General features: G+C 51.8%; 1 protein-coding gene across 10 annotated transcripts in view; it reads left to right on the top strand.

The window, feature by feature from the left end:
* The window catches only part of CFAP74 (cilia and flagella associated protein 74), a 135,376-nt gene that overhangs the window by 70,737 nt on the left and 46,561 nt on the right, over window positions 1–18,078 (top strand). For all 10 annotated transcript variants that reach the window (XR_005215558.1, XR_005215560.1, XR_005215559.1 and 7 more), the window contains 6 exons: window positions 5,251–5,412; window positions 6,176–6,349; window positions 6,555–6,673; window positions 11,973–12,039; window positions 12,877–12,966; window positions 17,409–17,573. Coding sequence is in view for 7 of the 10 variants with exons in the window: in XM_037828817.1 (XP_037684745.1) it covers window positions 5,251–5,412; window positions 6,176–6,349; window positions 6,555–6,673; window positions 11,973–12,039; window positions 12,877–12,966; window positions 17,409–17,573 (777 nt within the window). In the remaining 3 variants the exon portion in view is untranslated. The remainder of the gene's footprint in view (window positions 1–5,250; window positions 5,413–6,175; window positions 6,350–6,554; window positions 6,674–11,972; window positions 12,040–12,876; window positions 12,967–17,408; window positions 17,574–18,078) is intronic.

Here is an 18,078-nt window from a genome sequence, read left to right as displayed (position 1 = left end):
TCCTAGGTACTTGATTTTTTTAGTTGCTATTGAAAATGGTATCTTTTACTTGAGTGTCTCTTCAGTTTGTTCATTTCTAGCATATAGAAACATTACTGACTTATGTGCATTAACCTTGTATCCCGCTACTTTGCTAAATTTGTTTATTAGCTCTAGTAGCTGTATCATCGATTTCTCAGGGTTTTCTAGATAAAAGATCGTATCATTTGCAAACAATGACAGTTTTACTTCTTCTTCTCCAATTTGGATGCCTTTTATTTCTTTGTCTTGCCGGATTGCCCTGGCTAGCACTTCCAGCACAATGTTGAATAACAGTGGTGACAGCGGGCATCCTTGTCTTGTTCCTGATCTTAGAGGGAAGGCTTTCAGTCTCTCACCATTGAGTACTATGCTGGCTGTGGGTTTTTCATATATGCTCTTTATCATGTTGAGGAAGTTTCCTTCAATTCCTACCTTTTGAAGTGTTTTTATCAAAAAGGGATGTTGGATTTTGTCAAATGCTTTTTCAGCATCTATTGAGATGATCAATTGATTTTTCCCTTTTGACTTGTTAATGTGTTGTAATACAGTGATTGATTTTCTTATATTGAACCATCCTTGCATGCCTGGAATGAACCCCACTTGGTCATGGTGTATGATTTTTTAAATGTGTCTTTGGATTCGATTTGCAAGTATTTTGTTGAGGATTTTTGCATCTATATTCATTAGGGAGATTGGCCGGTAGTTTTCCTTTTTTGTAGCATCTTTGCCTGGTTTTGGTATTAGGTTGATGTTAGCTTCATAAAATGAGTTAGGTAGTGTTCCATTTTCTTCAATGTTTTGAAAGAGTTTGAGTAAGATTGGTGTCAGTTCTTTCTGGAAAGTTTGGTAGAATTCCCCTGTGAAGCCATCTGGCCCTGGGCATTTATTTGTGGGAAGATTTTTGATGACTGATTGGATCTCTTTGCTTGTGATGGGTTGGTTGAGGTCTTCTATTTCTTCTCTGTTCAGTCTAGGTTGTTCATATGTTTCCAGGAAATTGTCCATTTCCTCTACATTATCCAGTTTGTTGCCATACAGTTGTTCATAGTATCCTCTTATAATTTTTTTAATTTCTTCAGTTTCTGCAGTTATGTCACCTTTTTCATTCATTATTTTGTTTATATGGGTCTTCTCTCTTTTTGATTTTGTCAGTCTAGCTAGGGGCTTGTCAATCTTGTTGATCTTCTCAAACAACCAACTTTTGGTGATATTTATCCTCTCTATTGTTTTTTTGTTCTCTATGTCATTTATTTCTGCTTTAATCCTTGTTATTTCTTTTCTTCTACTTGGTTTAGGATTGGTTTGCTGTTCATTTTCTAGCTTCTTCAGTTGATCCATTAGTTCTTTGATTTTGGCTCTTTCTTCCTTTTTAATATATGTGTTTAGTGCTATAAATTTCCCCCTTAGCACTGCTTTTGCTGCATCCCATAGGTTTTGGTATGTTGTGTTCTCATTTTCATTCGTCTCTATATATTTAGCAATTTCTCTTGCTATTTCTTCTTTAGCCCACTGATTGTTTAGGAGTGTGTTGTTTAACCTCCAGGTATTTGTGAATTTTCTAAGTCTCTGATGGTTATTGACTTCTAATTGTATTCCATTGTGGTCAGAGAATGTGCTTTGAATAATTTCAATCTTTTTAAATTTATTGAGGCTTGTTTTATGTCCCAGCATATGATCTATTCTGGAGAAAGTTCCATGAGCACTAGAAAAGTATGTGTATCCTGGTGATTTGGGATGTAATGTCCTGTATATGTCTGTTAAATCTAATTCATTTATCAGATTGTTTAGGTTTTCAATTTCCTTATTGGTCTTCTGTCTGGTTGATCTATCTATAGGAGAGAGTGATGTGTTGAAGTCTCCCACAATTATTGTGGAAACATCAATTGCTTCCTTTAGTTTTGCCAGTGTTTCTCTCATGTATTTTGTGGCACCTTGATTGGGTGCATAGACATTTACGATTGTTATTTCTTCTTGCTGAATTGCAGCTTTTATTAGTATGTAGTGGCCTTCTTTGTCTCTCAAAACATCCCTGCATTTGAAGTCTATTTTATCTGAGATTAATATTGCTACACCTGCTTTCTTTTGGCTGTAGCTTGCATGAAATATTTTTTTCCATCCTTTCACTTTCAGTTTCTTTGTGTCCCTGTGTCTAAGATGAGTCTCTTGTATGCAACATATTGATGGTTCATTTTTTTTGATCCATTCTGCGAATCTATATCTTTTAATTGGGGAGTTTAATCCATTTATATTCACCATTATAACCGTGAAGGCATTTCTTGAATCAGCCATCTTATCCTTTGGTTTATGTTTGTCATATTTTTCCCCTCTGTCTATTAATATCCTTTATTGTACCCATACCGAATCTCTTTAGTACTGAACCTTTCTCCAAGTCTCTCTGTCCTTTCTTTGTTTCTCTGTCTGTAGGGCTCCCTTTAGTATCTCCAGTAGGGCAGGTCTCTTGTTAGCAAATTCTCTCAGCATTTGTTTGTCTGTGAAAAATTTAAGCTCTCCCTCAAATTTGAAGGAGAGCTTTGCTGGATAAAGTATTCTTGGCTGGAAATTTTTCTCACTCAGAATTTTAAATATATCGTGCCACTGCCTTCTTGCCTCCATGGTGGCTGCTGAGTAGTCACTACTTAGTCTTATGCTGTTTCCTTTGTATGTGGTGAATTGCTTTTCTCTTGCTGCTTTCAGAACTTGCTCCTTCTCTTCTGTGTTTGACGGTGTGATCAGTATATGTCTCGGAGTGGGTTTATTTGGATTTATTCTATTTGGGGTTCACTGAGCATTTATGATTTGTGTATTTATGTTGTTTAGAAGATTTGGGAGGTTTTCCCCAACAATTTCTTTGAATACTCTTCCTAGACCTTTACCCTTTTCTTCCCCTTCTGGGACACCAATGAGTCTTATATTTGGACGTTTCATATTATCTATCATATCCCTGAGGTCCATTTCGATTTTTTTCAATTTTTTTCCCCATTCTTTCTTTTATGCTTTCATTTTCCATTCTGTCATCTTCCAGGTCACTGATTCGTTGTTCAACTTCCTCTAGTCTTGTACTATGAGTGTCCAGAATCTTTTTAATTTGGTCAACAGTTTCTTTAATTTCCATAAGATCATCCATTTTTTTATTTAGTCTTGCAATGTCTTCTTTATGCTCTTCTAGGGTCTTCTTGATTTCCTTTGTCGCCCGTACTATGGTCTCATTGTTCATCTTTAGTTCTTTGAGTAGCTGCTCTAGGTGCTGTGTCTCTTCTGGTCTTTTGATTTGGGTGCTTGGGCTTGGGTTATCCATATCGTCTGGTTTTTTTCATATGCTTTATAATTTTCTGTTGTTTTTGGCCTCGTGGCATTTGCTGAACTTGATAGGGTTCTTTTAGGATTTGTAGACCAATTGAAGTCCTTATCTCTAATTTATCAGATCTACAGCTTCGTGGAGTACACTTTCTCTAACTAACCAGCAGGTGGCGTCCACGAGCCACCTGTTCTCCACAAGCCAGTTCTCCCCTGCTCAGCCTTTTTGGTGAGTGGGGGAGTGAGTCTTGTGGGGTCCAATTGGTGTACCAAGCTTGTGTGTGTAGTTGGTGTTGCCTGCCCTGTATATGGGGTGCGTTTCTGGGCAGTCAGGGAGGGGGGGGTGGCTCTAACAATCAAATCTCCCTGGTGATCCTAGAGTTTTACAGCTGCTGCAATAGTCTAATCCTTCAGTTCAGTCCTGCCACTGTTTGTCTCTGCCACTGACCCACAAGTCCTTGGTATTGGCTTATGGCTCCTGAGACTTGCAAGTGGGCCCCTCTTCCAGGCTGTGCACCCCAGGTCCTCTGTTGAGGGATGACTGTGCTATGTCACAGGTGAGTGCCGTCCCCCAAGGGCAGTTCTGGGCTGCTGGGCTGTGTAGGGAGGCTCCCAGTCTGCTGAAATGATGGCTGAATGGGGCTTTGTTAATTCACACTGCTCTACCTTCCCAACTCTGGGACAATCAGCTGAGGTTGCAGGGAAGGCTAATGTCCACGCCCAGTTTTGTGGTGTGTGCCTGTTATTTGAAGCACTTCTGTCACACTGGGTTGTGTGGGGCAGCTCTTGGCTATGGGGCTGGCGATGGGCAGGAGTGTTTCCTGTCCACCAGGATGATGGCTGTGAGCGGACACCCCCCTTTTCTTGGGAAGTTGTGGTGTTTAGTGAATTTTCTGAGCCACTGGATTATTGCGTTTTGTCTCAGAGCTCTCCTAGTTCTGCTCTTGACTTGACCTGCCGAAATTGCAAGTCTTTGAAGTTTTCTGTATTGGGCTTCTTAGAGTAATTGTTTTAGAAAAAGAAAAAAGGATTTAAAAAAAAAAAAAAAAAAAAAGGGCCCTCCTCAGAGATCTAATGGGTTATTGAAATGCTAAGAGACAAAGCAACCAGGGCCATTAAGGAAAGGTCCACAGGCAGAGAGATCAGCTTTTCTTCGGGATTTGCATATGCGCCTCAGGGCCCTTCCCCTTTCTATGTTCACCAGAACTCCAAAAATCCTCCGCTTTTATTTTGGAGTTTTTCGTGTTTTTTTTTTTTCTATGCCTGTCTCCTCTCTGCTGGGCTGGCTGCTCTCAGATTCTCTGGTGTCTGGTCTCAGTCTATCTATGGTTGGAGTTTGGATCAGTAGAATGAGTTTCTGATAAGGGCTGCCCCTGCAGTTCTCCCTTCTCCTTCCCGGAGCTGACAGCCCCTCCTCCCATGGGACTGAGCCTGGCAGGGAGGGGTGCAGGTCCCCTGGCCGTGAAAACTTACAGATTTCGCTGATCTCAGCAGTTCCACGTTTTCATGAGTGTTGTATGAAGTATGCCCGAAGTCAGATTGCTCTGTGTTGTCCAGTCCACGCAGTTCCTGGCTTTCTACCTACTTTCCTGGAGGAGTAACTAAAACATACAGCTCACCAGTCTGCCATTTTGCCCCGCCTCCAGCTTGTTTCATTTTAAATGGAAAAAGTTTAAAATCACTGAGGTGTCCTCTCTGTGTAACGAGCCCAAGAGCTGGAAGGACAGAGCCACTGGGGAGCAGGGAGCACCCATGGGGTCGGGGCTCGTTTTCCGGGTGCCGCTCCGTCTGCTGGAACGAGCACGCCCTGGCGATGTCACGAGAAAAGCAGGATTTTCCCGCCTGGGGCAGGGCCACCTGCGTCCCCCAAGGAAGGCCCGGGCTGCCAAGCTCCCGGGACTCTCAAACCACCCGGCCTGACTCTCCCCGATACAGGAGCCCGAGCACCCTGCGCACCCCACAGCCACGCGGCTGGTGCAGGCCATCTCCAGCGAGTCCGTGCAGGGGGACCCCGGGGCCGCCGTCAGCCCGGAGGGGGACACGCTGGCCCAGCCCGAGATCCCGGGGCTCTGGGACGAGGAGGAGCGGCCACACCAGGTGACGGCTTTCGCGTCGTGAACTCTGCAGCCGGCAACTTTGTGCCGGGCCTTTTGTCCGCTTGCTGTCCCCCACGTTATTTCCTCCCTGCCCACCCCCGGTCCTGCTACTTGGACTTTCCCCCAGAGGCATTTTCTAGAAAAAGGAGTGAGTTCAGACCTCCCTTGGCCACTCTTTTGGTCCCGCTGCCCGTCGGAAAGCCCGAGTGATGGGGTCCACCAGCCAAGAGAGGCAGGGCCAGGCCCCTCACCCACCACCATTGCTGCCCTGCTGTGTTCGGAAGGGGCCATTTGTCCCGGGTGGGGGTCGCTGGGGGGTGGCCACAGGCGGCAGTCACCAGGCCAGCCCCCAGGCCCGGGACAGGGGGAGGAGGAGGGTCGCGGACCCGCAGGAAGGCACAGGCAGTTTCAGCGGAGCTGGGGCCACCGTGGACAAAGAGAAAGTGACGACCTTCAGGTGAGCCGGTGATGACCTTCAGATGAGATGGTGGTCACCTTCAGGTTAGAAGGCCCCCCCGGAGAGGCAACGCTGCTGCCTGGGAAAAGAGTGTCTCCTGCAGAACGCAGACCACGTCCTCCCCGCTCGCTTAAATGCACGACAGTTCTCCTCCTGCCTTGATTTCCTGGGACGTCTGCCCGGGCCCTGCACCCTCCGTTTTCCTTCTTTTCACTCTCGCTGTTCCTCTCGTGAGGGCCCCGGGGACGCCCCTCCCTCCTCCGGGCCGGGCGTGGGTGCGCGAGCTGGGGCGTCCCTGAACCCGCAGGCGCCCAGGGAGGAGGCCGAGCGGGAGCGCGTGGGCGGCGCGGCACTGGACGGGGCGCTGCTGGCCCGCACCACGGAGCGGCCGCGCCACGGGCTGGTCCGCCGGCAGCCGGCGTCGGGGCACGAGTTCCGCGGGCACCCCTTCAGCAGCAAGCCCGGCCTCCTCCACTTCAAGGCGAGTGCCCGTGCCGCGGGGGCCCCGGGCGGCCGGGGGTGGTCGCAGGCGCGGACCGGGGCACTGTCCCCACCCCGGGCCCTCAGGGCCCCTCGGGACTGCTGCGCCTCACGGTTGGAGACCCTTCCCCGCCCCGGGAGTGGGCCCCCTTCCAGCAGGGCGTCCCGAGGGCCCTGGGGAACCGCCCCGTGTCCGGCCTCTCCAGGACTTTGACGTTGGCAAGGTGTACAAGAAGAAGATCACGCTGGTCAACGCCACCTGCACCATCAACTTCTGCAAGCTGGTGGGCGTGGAGGAGCACCTGCGGGATTTCGTCCGCGTCGAGTAAGACCCTGCAGGCACTTGCCAGAGCAGAGGTCCCCGTTCAGGCATTGCCCCGAGTGCTGGGGGCCGACGGCCACTTTAGTTTGGGTTAGGTTTTCTGGTTTTGTAGCTTTCACTGTCTAGCCGTTTGCTTTGCTTTGCTTTTCATGTGAATCTTCCCGTATTTCGAGATGTTTACAATTTTGTTCTGCTGGACACCTCTCGGACCGCCCCTTTATATAATAGTATCCGTCCTCCGTTCCTTTAGACTGACTCTGTTAGGTCCCTACAGCAGACACAGGTGAAATTACTGTGCTCTCTTTTTCTCCTCACTTCCACCTCCCAGCTTTAGTAACACGCTATTTCTTAGTGTTTTTCTTTGTATGGTTATTATAACTCTGCTGCTTGATTTATCAACTTTAAACAAGTCTTTGGCTTCCAGCTGCTGCAGAGGAGGAGTCAGTGTACTTATTCAGTTTCCTAACTCCTTTTCCTCTCTTTTTCTCAATTCTTATTGGTTGTATAATTTCTGTCCTGTCACCCCCACCCCACCCCACATTAATTTTAACTGTAGTTTCACTGTCAGGCGTATGCGGTGCTCTCGGCCAGTGCTTCAGTTCTTTAGAAAGCACCTGGCAGTGGTGGCCCCAGAATTCCTGCACATTCAGAGCTGGTCACCCGGAGCCTTTATACTAGAATGGCGGTCAGTCTGGGCATAAAGCCCTCAGGTCAAGTTTTCTTGAAGATTTTGGAGACATTGCTCCTCTACCTTTTTGTGTTGAAGTCTGAGACCAGCCCCCAATTTTCCCCTTATAAATGACTTGAGCTTTTTGCTTGGCTGCCCATATTTTGTTTCTTTATCATTATGTTTTGACATTAACCATTCTGGGTGAGTTTTCTGTGGTGGTTAGTGTGTCTGTTCAGTATGAAGATTAAAGCCATCTTTTATTTCTGGACTCTTTCCTTGGACTGTGTGTTGAAGTTTGTATTCTGGTCCAGTGTCTCAGTGTTCTCCTGGCAAAACTCCATTTATAGATATGTTGGATCTTCTCCACCATTTTCTTTTTGATCCCCTTTAAGCCTTGTTTCTTTGCTAATTTTATTTATCATTTTTCTCATAATGATCTTTACTGTGTTTTCTGAAGTCTCTCTCTTTTCTTCTGCTCCTTAGAGTTTTGCCTTCATTTTTGGAGAACGTTTTATCTTTCCCTTCCACTTCCTTCCCGATTTTTATCCATTTACATTTAGATTCTCCTATTGTTTTGCCATCTCTTTTGAAGTTCTTACATTTCTGCTTTGTGCTCTTGTTTCATAAAAGTGCTTACTATATTTAAAAAACCCCAATCTTCTAATTTCTTTTCTTTAACTGAAGAATTAAATCTATGCTTATTGTGTTTACTCATGTAATTAGATTTCCTTTTACCCTCTAATTTTGTATTTTCTGTTGTTATTTATTCTGTTGCTATATTCCTCTTCTTTCAATTGTGTCAAAAATATAAATTCTATTTCTGTTCATTTGGTAGAGACTCGAATGTTAACATGCCTTGTCATTCTCTGTCTACATTCACTCATACTATTTTTATTCTGAGCTTTTTGAGAGTAAATTTTAGCCACTGTGACCTTGAATCCCAAGAAATTTTTTTTAACTTCTCAGTGTATTCCCAGCCTTGCAGCAGTGTGACTCCTGCCCTCTCCTCAGGCCTGGAGGGAAAGGATTCTCAAATTGGGCAAGTTTTGCACTAAGAGGAAATCCGTAGACTGCTGTCCTCGGGCACGGCAGCCCTTCCTGCGCCAGAATGCCGTGGGGTGTGTTCCCGAGAGCAAGGATGTTCTTGTATGACCTGTATCAAGGACCAAAATCAGAAAATTTAGCATTGTTTAAATACTAAGCCAAATTTTATCAGTTGTCCCAATAACACCCTTTAGAGATTGGCTTTTCCCTGGCCGGGGCCTAACCTAGGCTCAGTGGTTGCGTTCAGTTGTCCTGCATCTCACTTTCCTTCCCTCTGAAGGAGTGCCTCAGTTCCTCTTTGTCGTTCATGGCCTTGGCAGTGTTTAAGATAACTGGCAATTATTTTATAGGATGTCTTGTAATTTCAGTTTGTCTAATGTTCCTCATCTGTGACTCAGGCTATGCCTGTTTGGCAGAAATTATGTTGTGCCTTTCTCAGTGCAAAGCGTCAGAAAGCACGTGGCAATGTCGATTTGGGTCACTAGGGTAAAGCAGTGATTGCCAAGTTTCTCCACTAAAAAGTTGCTTGCTGTTTTCCCCTTTGAATATAATCAGCATTTTGTGAAGAGATGCTGTCCCTCATCAAAGTTTCACTAGTTTTATCATGTATTGATAACTTCTACCTGAATAGGCTATCACTCCGATGGTTACCAAATGTAACTCCATCGCTCCGACATTTTACTTTAATGCCAATGTTCCCTTTTCCTCAATGTATGGGGTCCTTGGATTCTTAGTTTACTCAACGGGTTGCGGTTTGTAACCATCACAGTTTATCTCGATGCCCGTGTGTCCTGTCCTTGGCCCTTGGGGGTCTGTTCTGGCTCCTGCACCTCCTGGACGTGCTCGTCCTTCTTGGACCCCTCAGGTGCTCCAGGCCTGGGAATAGCCTTTTCTCCAGGGAACCCTGGCTCTTTCCTGGGGGAATGAGACTGAGATTTGGTTGTTGGGTGGGCTTACGGCTACTGGGATATCATTACTTGTAGGCCCTCTCGGTGGAAAGAAACAGGAAATACACCTCTGTCTCCATCTGTAAGATCCCGCAGTCCGTGCTGATGGCTCCAACTCCCTCCTCACCCCACCGCGTTCTTTCTAGGCTTTCTCCTCCCCATTTGTAACTCCCATCGCCAATAGTGCAAAACTTGCTTCCCGTTACCGTCAGTGTATGTTTCTGTTTTCTCGTTCCTGGGCTACACAGATGTAGTTTGAGTATCGCTAACCCACACCACTGTGAAGACAAACCTTCCAGCTGGAGCTCAGGAGCTCTTTGCTGTTCTTCTTTTTTCCTGTAGCACTCAGGATGTTTAATCAAAACCCTGTGTTCAGAGTTTCCTGGATGCGTTTGTTCCCTTTTGTTGTGGTTGTGTTGTTCAACTGGAATATAATCAGGTCAGTTTGTTTCTGTTCATATTCCATTTTCTGTTTGGGTTGCCCCCACCCCAACCATGTTGATTTGATTTGATTTTTTCAGCATGTGAAACATGAATTGGGCTCCAAAAGTCTACACGACACAAAAACCTGTAATTTGAGGACGTCACTAACTGCCACCCAACCTTTCCACGCCTTTTCCATCCACCCTCCTAAGTAAGCAGTCTCATCAGCTTCTGCTTCATGCTTCCCGTATTTCTTTTTTAAAAATAGATACACGTGTTTTCTTATATTTCCTTCCTTCTTACACAGAAGTTAGCATACTCTACGCAGTCTCTGGTATGTTTTTCTAGAAGTTATTATTGCTTCTTAGAGACCAGCCTCATCTCACTGGCGCATACCCCATTTGTCATGTACCAGGGTTTATTGTACACATTCCCTACCTTTGGGCATTTCGGTTGTTTCCAGTCACTTGCACCGATCAGCGTGTGCACATGTGTTTTCGTATGGTTCCAGTGTGCCACAGGAGCTGCTCCTGGGGCCTGGATTGCTGGTGGAAAGCTGCACGTGTGCTTTGCTGTCGGATGTTGCCAGCTCCCCTAAATGGCTGGATGACTTGTGGGTTCCAGGGCTTTAAGATTCCTGGTTTGAGTACCTGCTGTCGTGGAGTGAAGGGTGGGCAGGACCCCCACTGCCTCCAGAGGCGCCCCCCATCCCCCACTTCCACACCCGGTCCTGCAGTCTGTGCTCTGACTCCCGGGGCACTGCCTGGAATTTCTGTGCTTCGCACATTCTGCTCTGTTTCAGGGGCAGGTTTTAGGTCAGTCTTAGACCGTTTGTTCCCCTTCCCTTCCCTGCAGTCTCTCCAGACCCTCCCAGCTCCCTATAAAGGGTTTCTCTCTCTCCTTGGAGCTAATGTGAAGTGTGAGGCGTCCCAGAGTGAAGGCTGGGATTTGGGGGGCGACTTTGCTCGAGCTCGAGCTGGGTGCTGTCTGGGGGATGCACGTGGGGGTTCGGACCCAGGTGGCCATCCCCCCACTCCCTGAGCCTGGGAGCCCGTTGCCCTGAGGGTCTCACCCCCCACCTCCTGCTGTCCTTTGTGGCTGCCGGGAGCTCAGCTCTGGGTCCCCCTCTGGTCTGTGTGGGTTACCCCACTCTACTCTGGCTACTCTTGGGGTTCCTCTGTGTCTGGTGTTGTGCGGCCCCCCGCCGCGTCTGGGGTGGACTGGGTTTTCCCACCCTGCTCAGAACATGCTGCACTTCCTGAGTCCGAGGATTTGGACAGTTCTGGAAATTCCCTGGCCCACCTCCTCAAACGTCTCCTGCCTCCCAGCCTCGCCGCCCCTCCAGGCTGCGCTCCGGGTGCTTCCCAGGCCCGCCGCCGGGTCAGCCCCTCTCTCTCATTGCGTCTGGCCGGCTGGTGGGATGACCAGTTTCTTCTTTCAGTTGCTCTGTTTCTCGTTTCTGAAAGTCCTGCTATGTTCTTTCTTGATGCATCTTGTTCTTTTCTTGTGTTTGTAATTCTTGATCTTTGTCTTTGATCATTTTGACCGTGCACCGTTTAAAGTCCCATCTGCTCGCACTGTTGCCTGCAGCCTTGGCCTGCTCCCTGCCGTGGTGGTTCACTGCGCGCTCATGACCGAGGGTTCTGCTCATCTCGCCAACGGTCTCTGGCCTTGGGGCTCCTGTGTCACTGTGGATCAGCGTTTTCCTCCCAACAGAGTGTTTTGGGGTTTGCTGCTACCTGGTGCCGTGGGGACGGAGGGGCCAGTTTCTGTGTTAAATTTCTAGCGTGCGCATTTCTGAACCAAGCACATTACGCAAAACCCAAACTTGGGGCAACAGGCCTGGTGTTCTGACCTCCTGGGGGAGACCCTTTGATACCCAGCTCCAAGTGAGCGGTCCCCCATGCAGGTGGGCCCAGGGGGGCCTGCCCCGAGGCGTGTCCTGCTCTCACACACTCTGAACCGGGCACTCCTGGGCACTGGGAGAGCTGCAGTGAGCACGGCAGGTCCCTTTGTTCATTGGTGCTTGGCGCAGGGGGCTGAGCAGGGAGCACGACGTCCCGGGACATGGCAGGAAGAAGGAATTGGGACCCCACTCCAGGCAGCTGCTGGTCCGCAGAGCCGCGTCCACTCTCACCGTGCCGCTCTGGCCACGCAGCGGGCCCTCGCCTTCTGTGGCAGAGCTAATCATACTTGCCATGGCTCCGTGTCCCTGCAGCTTCAACCCGCCTGGTCTGCTGTCGGCCGGGATGTCCTGTGACGTGCTCGTCACCTTCAAGCCTATGGTGAGTGTTTCGGTTCCAAAACGCAATGGCTCGAGAGGGGATTCCCTCACTCCTGTGAGAGGACAGAGGAGGGAGAGAGGCTGCCAGGGCCTCTGTCTGCCATACTTCATCTCCCAGAACTATTCGATGTGTTCTTGAAACACTAAGCAGAATCACAGCTGCTCATCCTGTGCATCAGGTGACAGGTGTGACACAGGCACGCCAGGTGACAGGTATGATGCCGTGAATGAGGTGACAGCTGTGATACAGGGCACCAGGTGACAGGTGTGATGCCGTGCATGAGGTGACAGGTGTGACACAGGTGTACCAGGTGGCAGGTATGATGCAGTGCACTAGGTGACAGGTATAACAGGGTGCACCAGATGACAAGTGTGACAGTGCATGAGGTGATAGATGTGACACAGTACACCAGGTTACAGGTGTGACATGGTGCCCCAAGTGACAGGTGTGATGCGCACAAGGTGACTGGACACATACATTGGGTGGCAGGTGTGATGCAGTGCATGAGGGTGAACAGGTGTGACACAGGTGTACCAGGTGGTGGGTGTGACACAGGTGCACCAGGTGACAGGTATGATGTAGTGCACCAGGTAACAGGTATGATGCAGATGTACCAGGTGAACAGGTGTGACACAGGTGCACCAGGTGACGGGTGTGACGCAGGTGCTTCCCTGTTCAAAGGCACAGGCCTGCGTGGCAGGCTCTAGGATACCTTGACAGGCCCCGCCAGGGTGGGCAGCCCCTCTGTAGGCAGCAGGCTGTGCTTTTGCAGGCACAGCGAGCATGACTATAAAGTCACAAAAATTTACGATGGTTGGGGCTGTTTTGTTTTTTTAGGTAAATAAAGATCTGGAAGGAAGCGTCTCGTTTCTGGCTCAGACGGGTGAATTTTCTGTTCCACTGAAATGCTCAACAAAGAAATGTTGTGTAAGTTCACAAACCTCTGAGCTGGCGTTTCTGAGGGCGTCCTGGCTGGGACCCGGGGAGGGGTTTGTGGACGGGGCGTGCAGTTGGGACTCGGGACCCCTGGGGCAGGGTCTGACCTGGTCCTCGGGTGGGCAGTGTGCCCGCGGGGTGCCCAGGAAGAGGAGAGTTCAGGTCAGGGGGAACCAGTGGGACCACGGCCTCATCAGAGGAGATGCCGCCTCTTCGACAGTGCGTGGCCGTCCCTGACTCTTTTTTTAATGAAAAATTTCACCCAATGAAAAGCAGAAAGTCAAGCACAATGAGTACCCCATGCCCACTGCCCAGATCCAGTGATTGTCAACATTCGCCATGTCTGCTTCACACCCCCCCCCCACCTGCATCCCTTCACTCAAGACCTCACCCTTACAAAACTCCAGCGTGCGTCTCTGGGAAAAAGCAGATAGGGTCCTGTGGGAAACCACCGTCGCACTATTGTTCCTCGCCGAGATGTCGGCTCTTGCCACGGTGACGCTGCGTGACAAACCGCCCCCGCCTTGGCAGCCGTTGAGCACGTGCAGGGCGGCTATGGTTGGCTGCTGCAGGGGTTCCAGGCTGGGCCCCCAGCAGCCTCCGGGGCAGCATCCCCTGGGCACCTGCTGCTCGCAGGGACCCCCGGAGCCGGGAGGCCACGCCCGGCCACCCAAGCCCATCTCAGGCCTCACCCATCCCACCTGCCAGCAGTTCCTCGGCTCGGGTGAGTCCCACGGCCACCCTACGGCAGCGGGGCAGGAGACGCACGCCCCACTCATGCACAGCAAGAGAGAGTGAGGGGCTGAGAGCCGTAATCCTATATGCTACCCTGACCAAAATTAACAAAACTCCCAGTCCACGGTCACACGGGCCCAGTTGTCCCCTGACCACCTTTTGTAATTGTTGCCTTTTGAGCTAGGACACAGCCAGGACCACACACCACACGTCACTGCTCCGTCCCTAAAGTCTCCTGTCATCCAGAATAGCCCACACTGCACTCCTGGGCCAGGCCTCAGGGAGAAGCCCCGTGTCCCCACCGCACGTGGCTGCTTTCTTCGGGCTTTCTCTCCCGTGTCCCTCTCTCTCCTGTGGCTGTTAACCTGGATGATAGACTCAGGTTAGATCCGGGGAGAAGGTTCTGGCAGGAAGATGCAGGACCAGAGGCACGTGCGTCCGCTTGCCCCGTGTTCTACTGCCAAGGACAGTCTGAGGTGGGCAGGGCTCCCCGCGTCTGGCGTGGCCGACCCCTGGCCCTGTGGAGACCCAGTTCCCCCAGCCTTTCACATGAGGCTTTAGTGCCTGCTGGGGGCTCCTGCTGAACCAGCTGCTCCCTGAGGCACACGAGTGGCAGTCGTCCATCGTATCACTCTTGACTGACCCTCCTCTGGCCAGCAGCGCCTCCGCCGTCCCTCAGGGCTGCCCGTTCTCTGCTGCAAGGGCTGGGCACACACATCTTCTGCGAGGCGGTTTCTTTCTTTACTGAGTCCCTTCTTCACCAGCGTCCAGGGCAGGGAGTTGGCTTAACAGCCATATCCCTGGGTGCAAGTTCGATACTTTTTTCTTCCTTTTTAAGTCTTATTATGGACCCATATGTTTACATGTAAATATGTATTCAGTGGCTTCCAATCATCTGAGCCTTTACTCTTCTTGGCACTCAAATTGCCTCAGATGTGGCCGGGGCAGCCCTTAGCCCTAAATTCATGGAGTCAGGCTGCACGGCTCCCTTCGGGCTGCGTGCCCAGCTGTGTGCCTGGCTGTGTGCCCAGCTGCGTGCCCGGCAGCCCTGCAGGGTGGCGGCTGCGCCTCTCCTCGGCTGTGGAGCGGCTGAGTCTTCCAGGGCCCCTGGCCTCCAGGGTGCTCGTTGAACCCAGGTTCCCAAGCTGCACCCCTCACCTGGCATATCTACCTGTTCCTCAGAGCAGCCAGCAGCCAGGCAGTGCTGCTTCCCGCGGATGGAAAGGCACTCGAGCACGGGCGTGTGGGGCCAAGATTCAAACTGAGGGCTCGGCCAGTAGACGGCCAGCCGTGGGAAGTCCTGCCCGAGGATGGCACGACGGGCTCCTCTCTGGCAAGGCCTGGAGGGCAATGTCAGGGCCCTGAGCCCATGCCTCAGATCACACCCCAGTCAAGTGTGGGCACACACTGGGGCCCGCGGCCCAGCTCTCCTGCCCTCCGGCTGTGGGGTCAGCAAGCGCAGGGGAAGGTGCTGTGGCACCAGGGATGGCACTTAACCAAGCCACCGGACCAAGCTAGAGCTTTTCTCTCTCTCAGAGGTGGCATCCAGGGCTCGTGCTGCCCTGACATTCTCGACAGATGGCTTCCAGGCCATTGTCACATCCCAGACAGAGTGGGGAAAAGGCCTGGCATGTCCCAGAAGTTCCAGTCACTCCCAGTCAATTCACTGGTCCAAACCTGGCCACCTGGGAACACCTGGCTGCAAGGCAGGCTGGGAAAGAGCATCTGTAGGGCACCCTTCGGTGACTGCCACCTGCAGGGTGCACGTGCCCTCCCTGCACAGGCCCTGCCCCCAGCTCAGACCCAGGGCCCTCTCTGTCCAGGCGGGACCCTGCTGCCTGGAGCCTGGGACCCATAGCAGATAAACAGGTAATCCGCCTGCTCACCCCACACACCTGCACACGTGCACACGCACACATGTGTGAGCAGCTTGCTTATGCATGCATGTGCATGCCTGGGCACACATGTATACGTGTGTACACAAACATGCCCACACTCACATTTGCACATGTGTGTGCACCCAGTACACATGCACAGGTGCACACATGAATGCACACAAGTACCTGTGAGCACACACAGGCACACACGTGTGCACAGCCATGCTCACGTGCACAGGACACCCACGCCTACATGCCCGTGCATGCCCAAAGGCTCCGGCACGCATGCACACTCTGTGTGGTGGAGGGCAGCAAGAGGTAACCACAGTCAGGCCCCCTTGGGAAGGGGAAGAGTGGGGCGCATGTTGGGGGGACTGCACTGCCCTGCTCGGGGACGCAGGTCCCTTGGTTGGACTCTGGTCAGCTCTGGGAAAAACCCTCAGAAGGAAGGCCCCGCGGCCCCTGCAGCACAGCGAAACCCACCTGCTCGCAGAGCCCTGAACCTCGCAGCCCCTCCCAAGCCCTCAGCATCTCGACTCCCCCACGAGACGGTGCCGGCTTTTCACCGGAATTCAATGCCGCAGGCTCCTGGCTTATGCCATGTGCATGTCTGTGGTCTGTCCACGGCCCACTTTTACTCAGTTAGGTATTGTTCTAAATTAATGGACTGTATTTTTCAGAGCAGTTTTAGATTTGCAGAAAAAATGGAGAAAGTATACAGAGCAGCCGTTACCCCTTCCCTCCCACTCTCAGCCCCCCATTATTAACACCTCGCACGAGGGGGGCAGGTCTGTTACAATGATGGACCGAAACTGACACCTTACTAGTGACTGGAGTCCCTGGTTCACGTGGGGCTGGCTCTCCACCGTGTGTGGGTCTGTGGGTTGTGACAAACGTGTCACATCCTGGATCCACTATCACAGAGTCACACAGGATGGTTTCACAGCCCTAAAAAACCCCTGTTTCCACTTCACCCCCACCCCAAACCCCTGGCAACTGCTGAGCTTTCCACTGTCTGTGGCTCTGCCTCTTCCAGAGTCACACAGCTGGAGCCCTCAGTGTGGAGCCTTTTCGGGTTGGCTTCTCTTACTTGGCAACGTGCTTTCAAGGTCCCTCATATCTTTCCGTGGCCTGATGGGTCACTTCTTTCCACCACTGAGTATCATGCCCTCATACAGGTGGACATTTCATTTATCCGTTCACCTGGCGAGAGGCAGCTGGGTGTTTCCAGATTGGGGCAATTATAACCGCAGCTGCTATAAACATTCATGTGCAGGTTTTTGTGTGGACCTAGGTTTTCAGCTCCTTTGGGTGAACGCCTAGGGGTGTGACTGCTGGCTGCATGGTTAGCCTCTGTTTAGCTCTGCACAAAACTGCCAGACTCTCCTCCAGAGCCGCTGCGCCATTTTGCCTTCCCGGCCGCCAAGAGCGAGCTCCTGCTGCACCCACGGCTTTGTCAGCACTTGGTGTTGTAGTTTTTGGATTTTAGCGCCTCTCAGCCCTGCGGGGACTGTGGCCCAGGGACGTGTGACATGGGGCACCTTCTCGTGTGCTCGTTTGCCCCTGTGTGTCTCCTGAGGAGTGGCAGGCGGGAGCGGCCCCAGCCCCCGGCAGGACGGGGGGCGTTGAGGGAGGGGCCGGTTCCCGGGCAGCACCCCGCCTGTCCTCTGCTCGGCACTGCTGCAGAGTGGGAGGAGGGCTCAGGGCCGTGTTCCCCTGGCCCGCCCGGCCTGCTGCCCCGGACCCCCTCCCTGGCCCCCTCCCCAGTCCCCTCTCTGGCCTGGTCCCCCTAACTCGGCCCCCGCCCGCGTCTGCCCACAGCTATCCTTGGACAAGAAGCTCATTGACTTTGGCAGCTACGTGGTGGGGCAAACGGCATCCCGGACCGTCACGCTGACCAACGCTGGGGGCCTGGGCACCAGGTTTAAGTTCCTGCCCACTTCAGAGGCCTGGGAGCAGGAACCCTCCGCTTCCGTGCTGAAGACGGTGTGTGGCCGCCCCTGCCCGGGCCCAGAGGGACGCGGGATGAGCCATTCAGAGCTGGGCTGGCAGGGGCCGTGGGACTGAGGCCAAGCACGAGGAAGGGACCCAGGTCCGCCCAGGGCAGAGGTGGCCGCGGGGAGCACCGCTGGCCCTGCCTCCTCCCGCCAGGACCCCGCTCTGGGCGGCCACCGCTGCAGAAGCGGCAGGGGACCCAGGGGCTGCTGTCAGGTGAAAACCGCGGCCTCCCGGTGGTGCCTCTCGAGGCAGGCGGCAGCCCCACGGGGAGGGAGCGGACAGCCTCGGAAACAGCTTCCAGCAGGCCAGGGCCCCCGGGGTGCCGGGCTGAGAAAGGGGGAGAGCGGCCCTGATGGTCACTTCTAAACACTTGACACGTTCCTGGCAAGAGGCGCCACCTCGTGCTCTGGCAGTTTCATCTGTGTGAAGGACTCTCTGCTGTTTCTCCAGAGCCAAGGCCCCGGAAGCTTCCGTCACAGGAGGGATGGGGTGG

The sequence above is a fragment of the Choloepus didactylus genome, chromosome 2, assembly GCF_015220235.1.
Source record: "Choloepus didactylus isolate mChoDid1 chromosome 2, mChoDid1.pri, whole genome shotgun sequence".
Taxonomy (NCBI): Eukaryota; Metazoa; Chordata; class Mammalia; order Pilosa; family Megalonychidae; genus Choloepus; species Choloepus didactylus.
The sequence above is the reverse complement of the archived record's forward strand: the minus strand, read 5'-3'. Positions and strand labels throughout refer to the sequence as shown.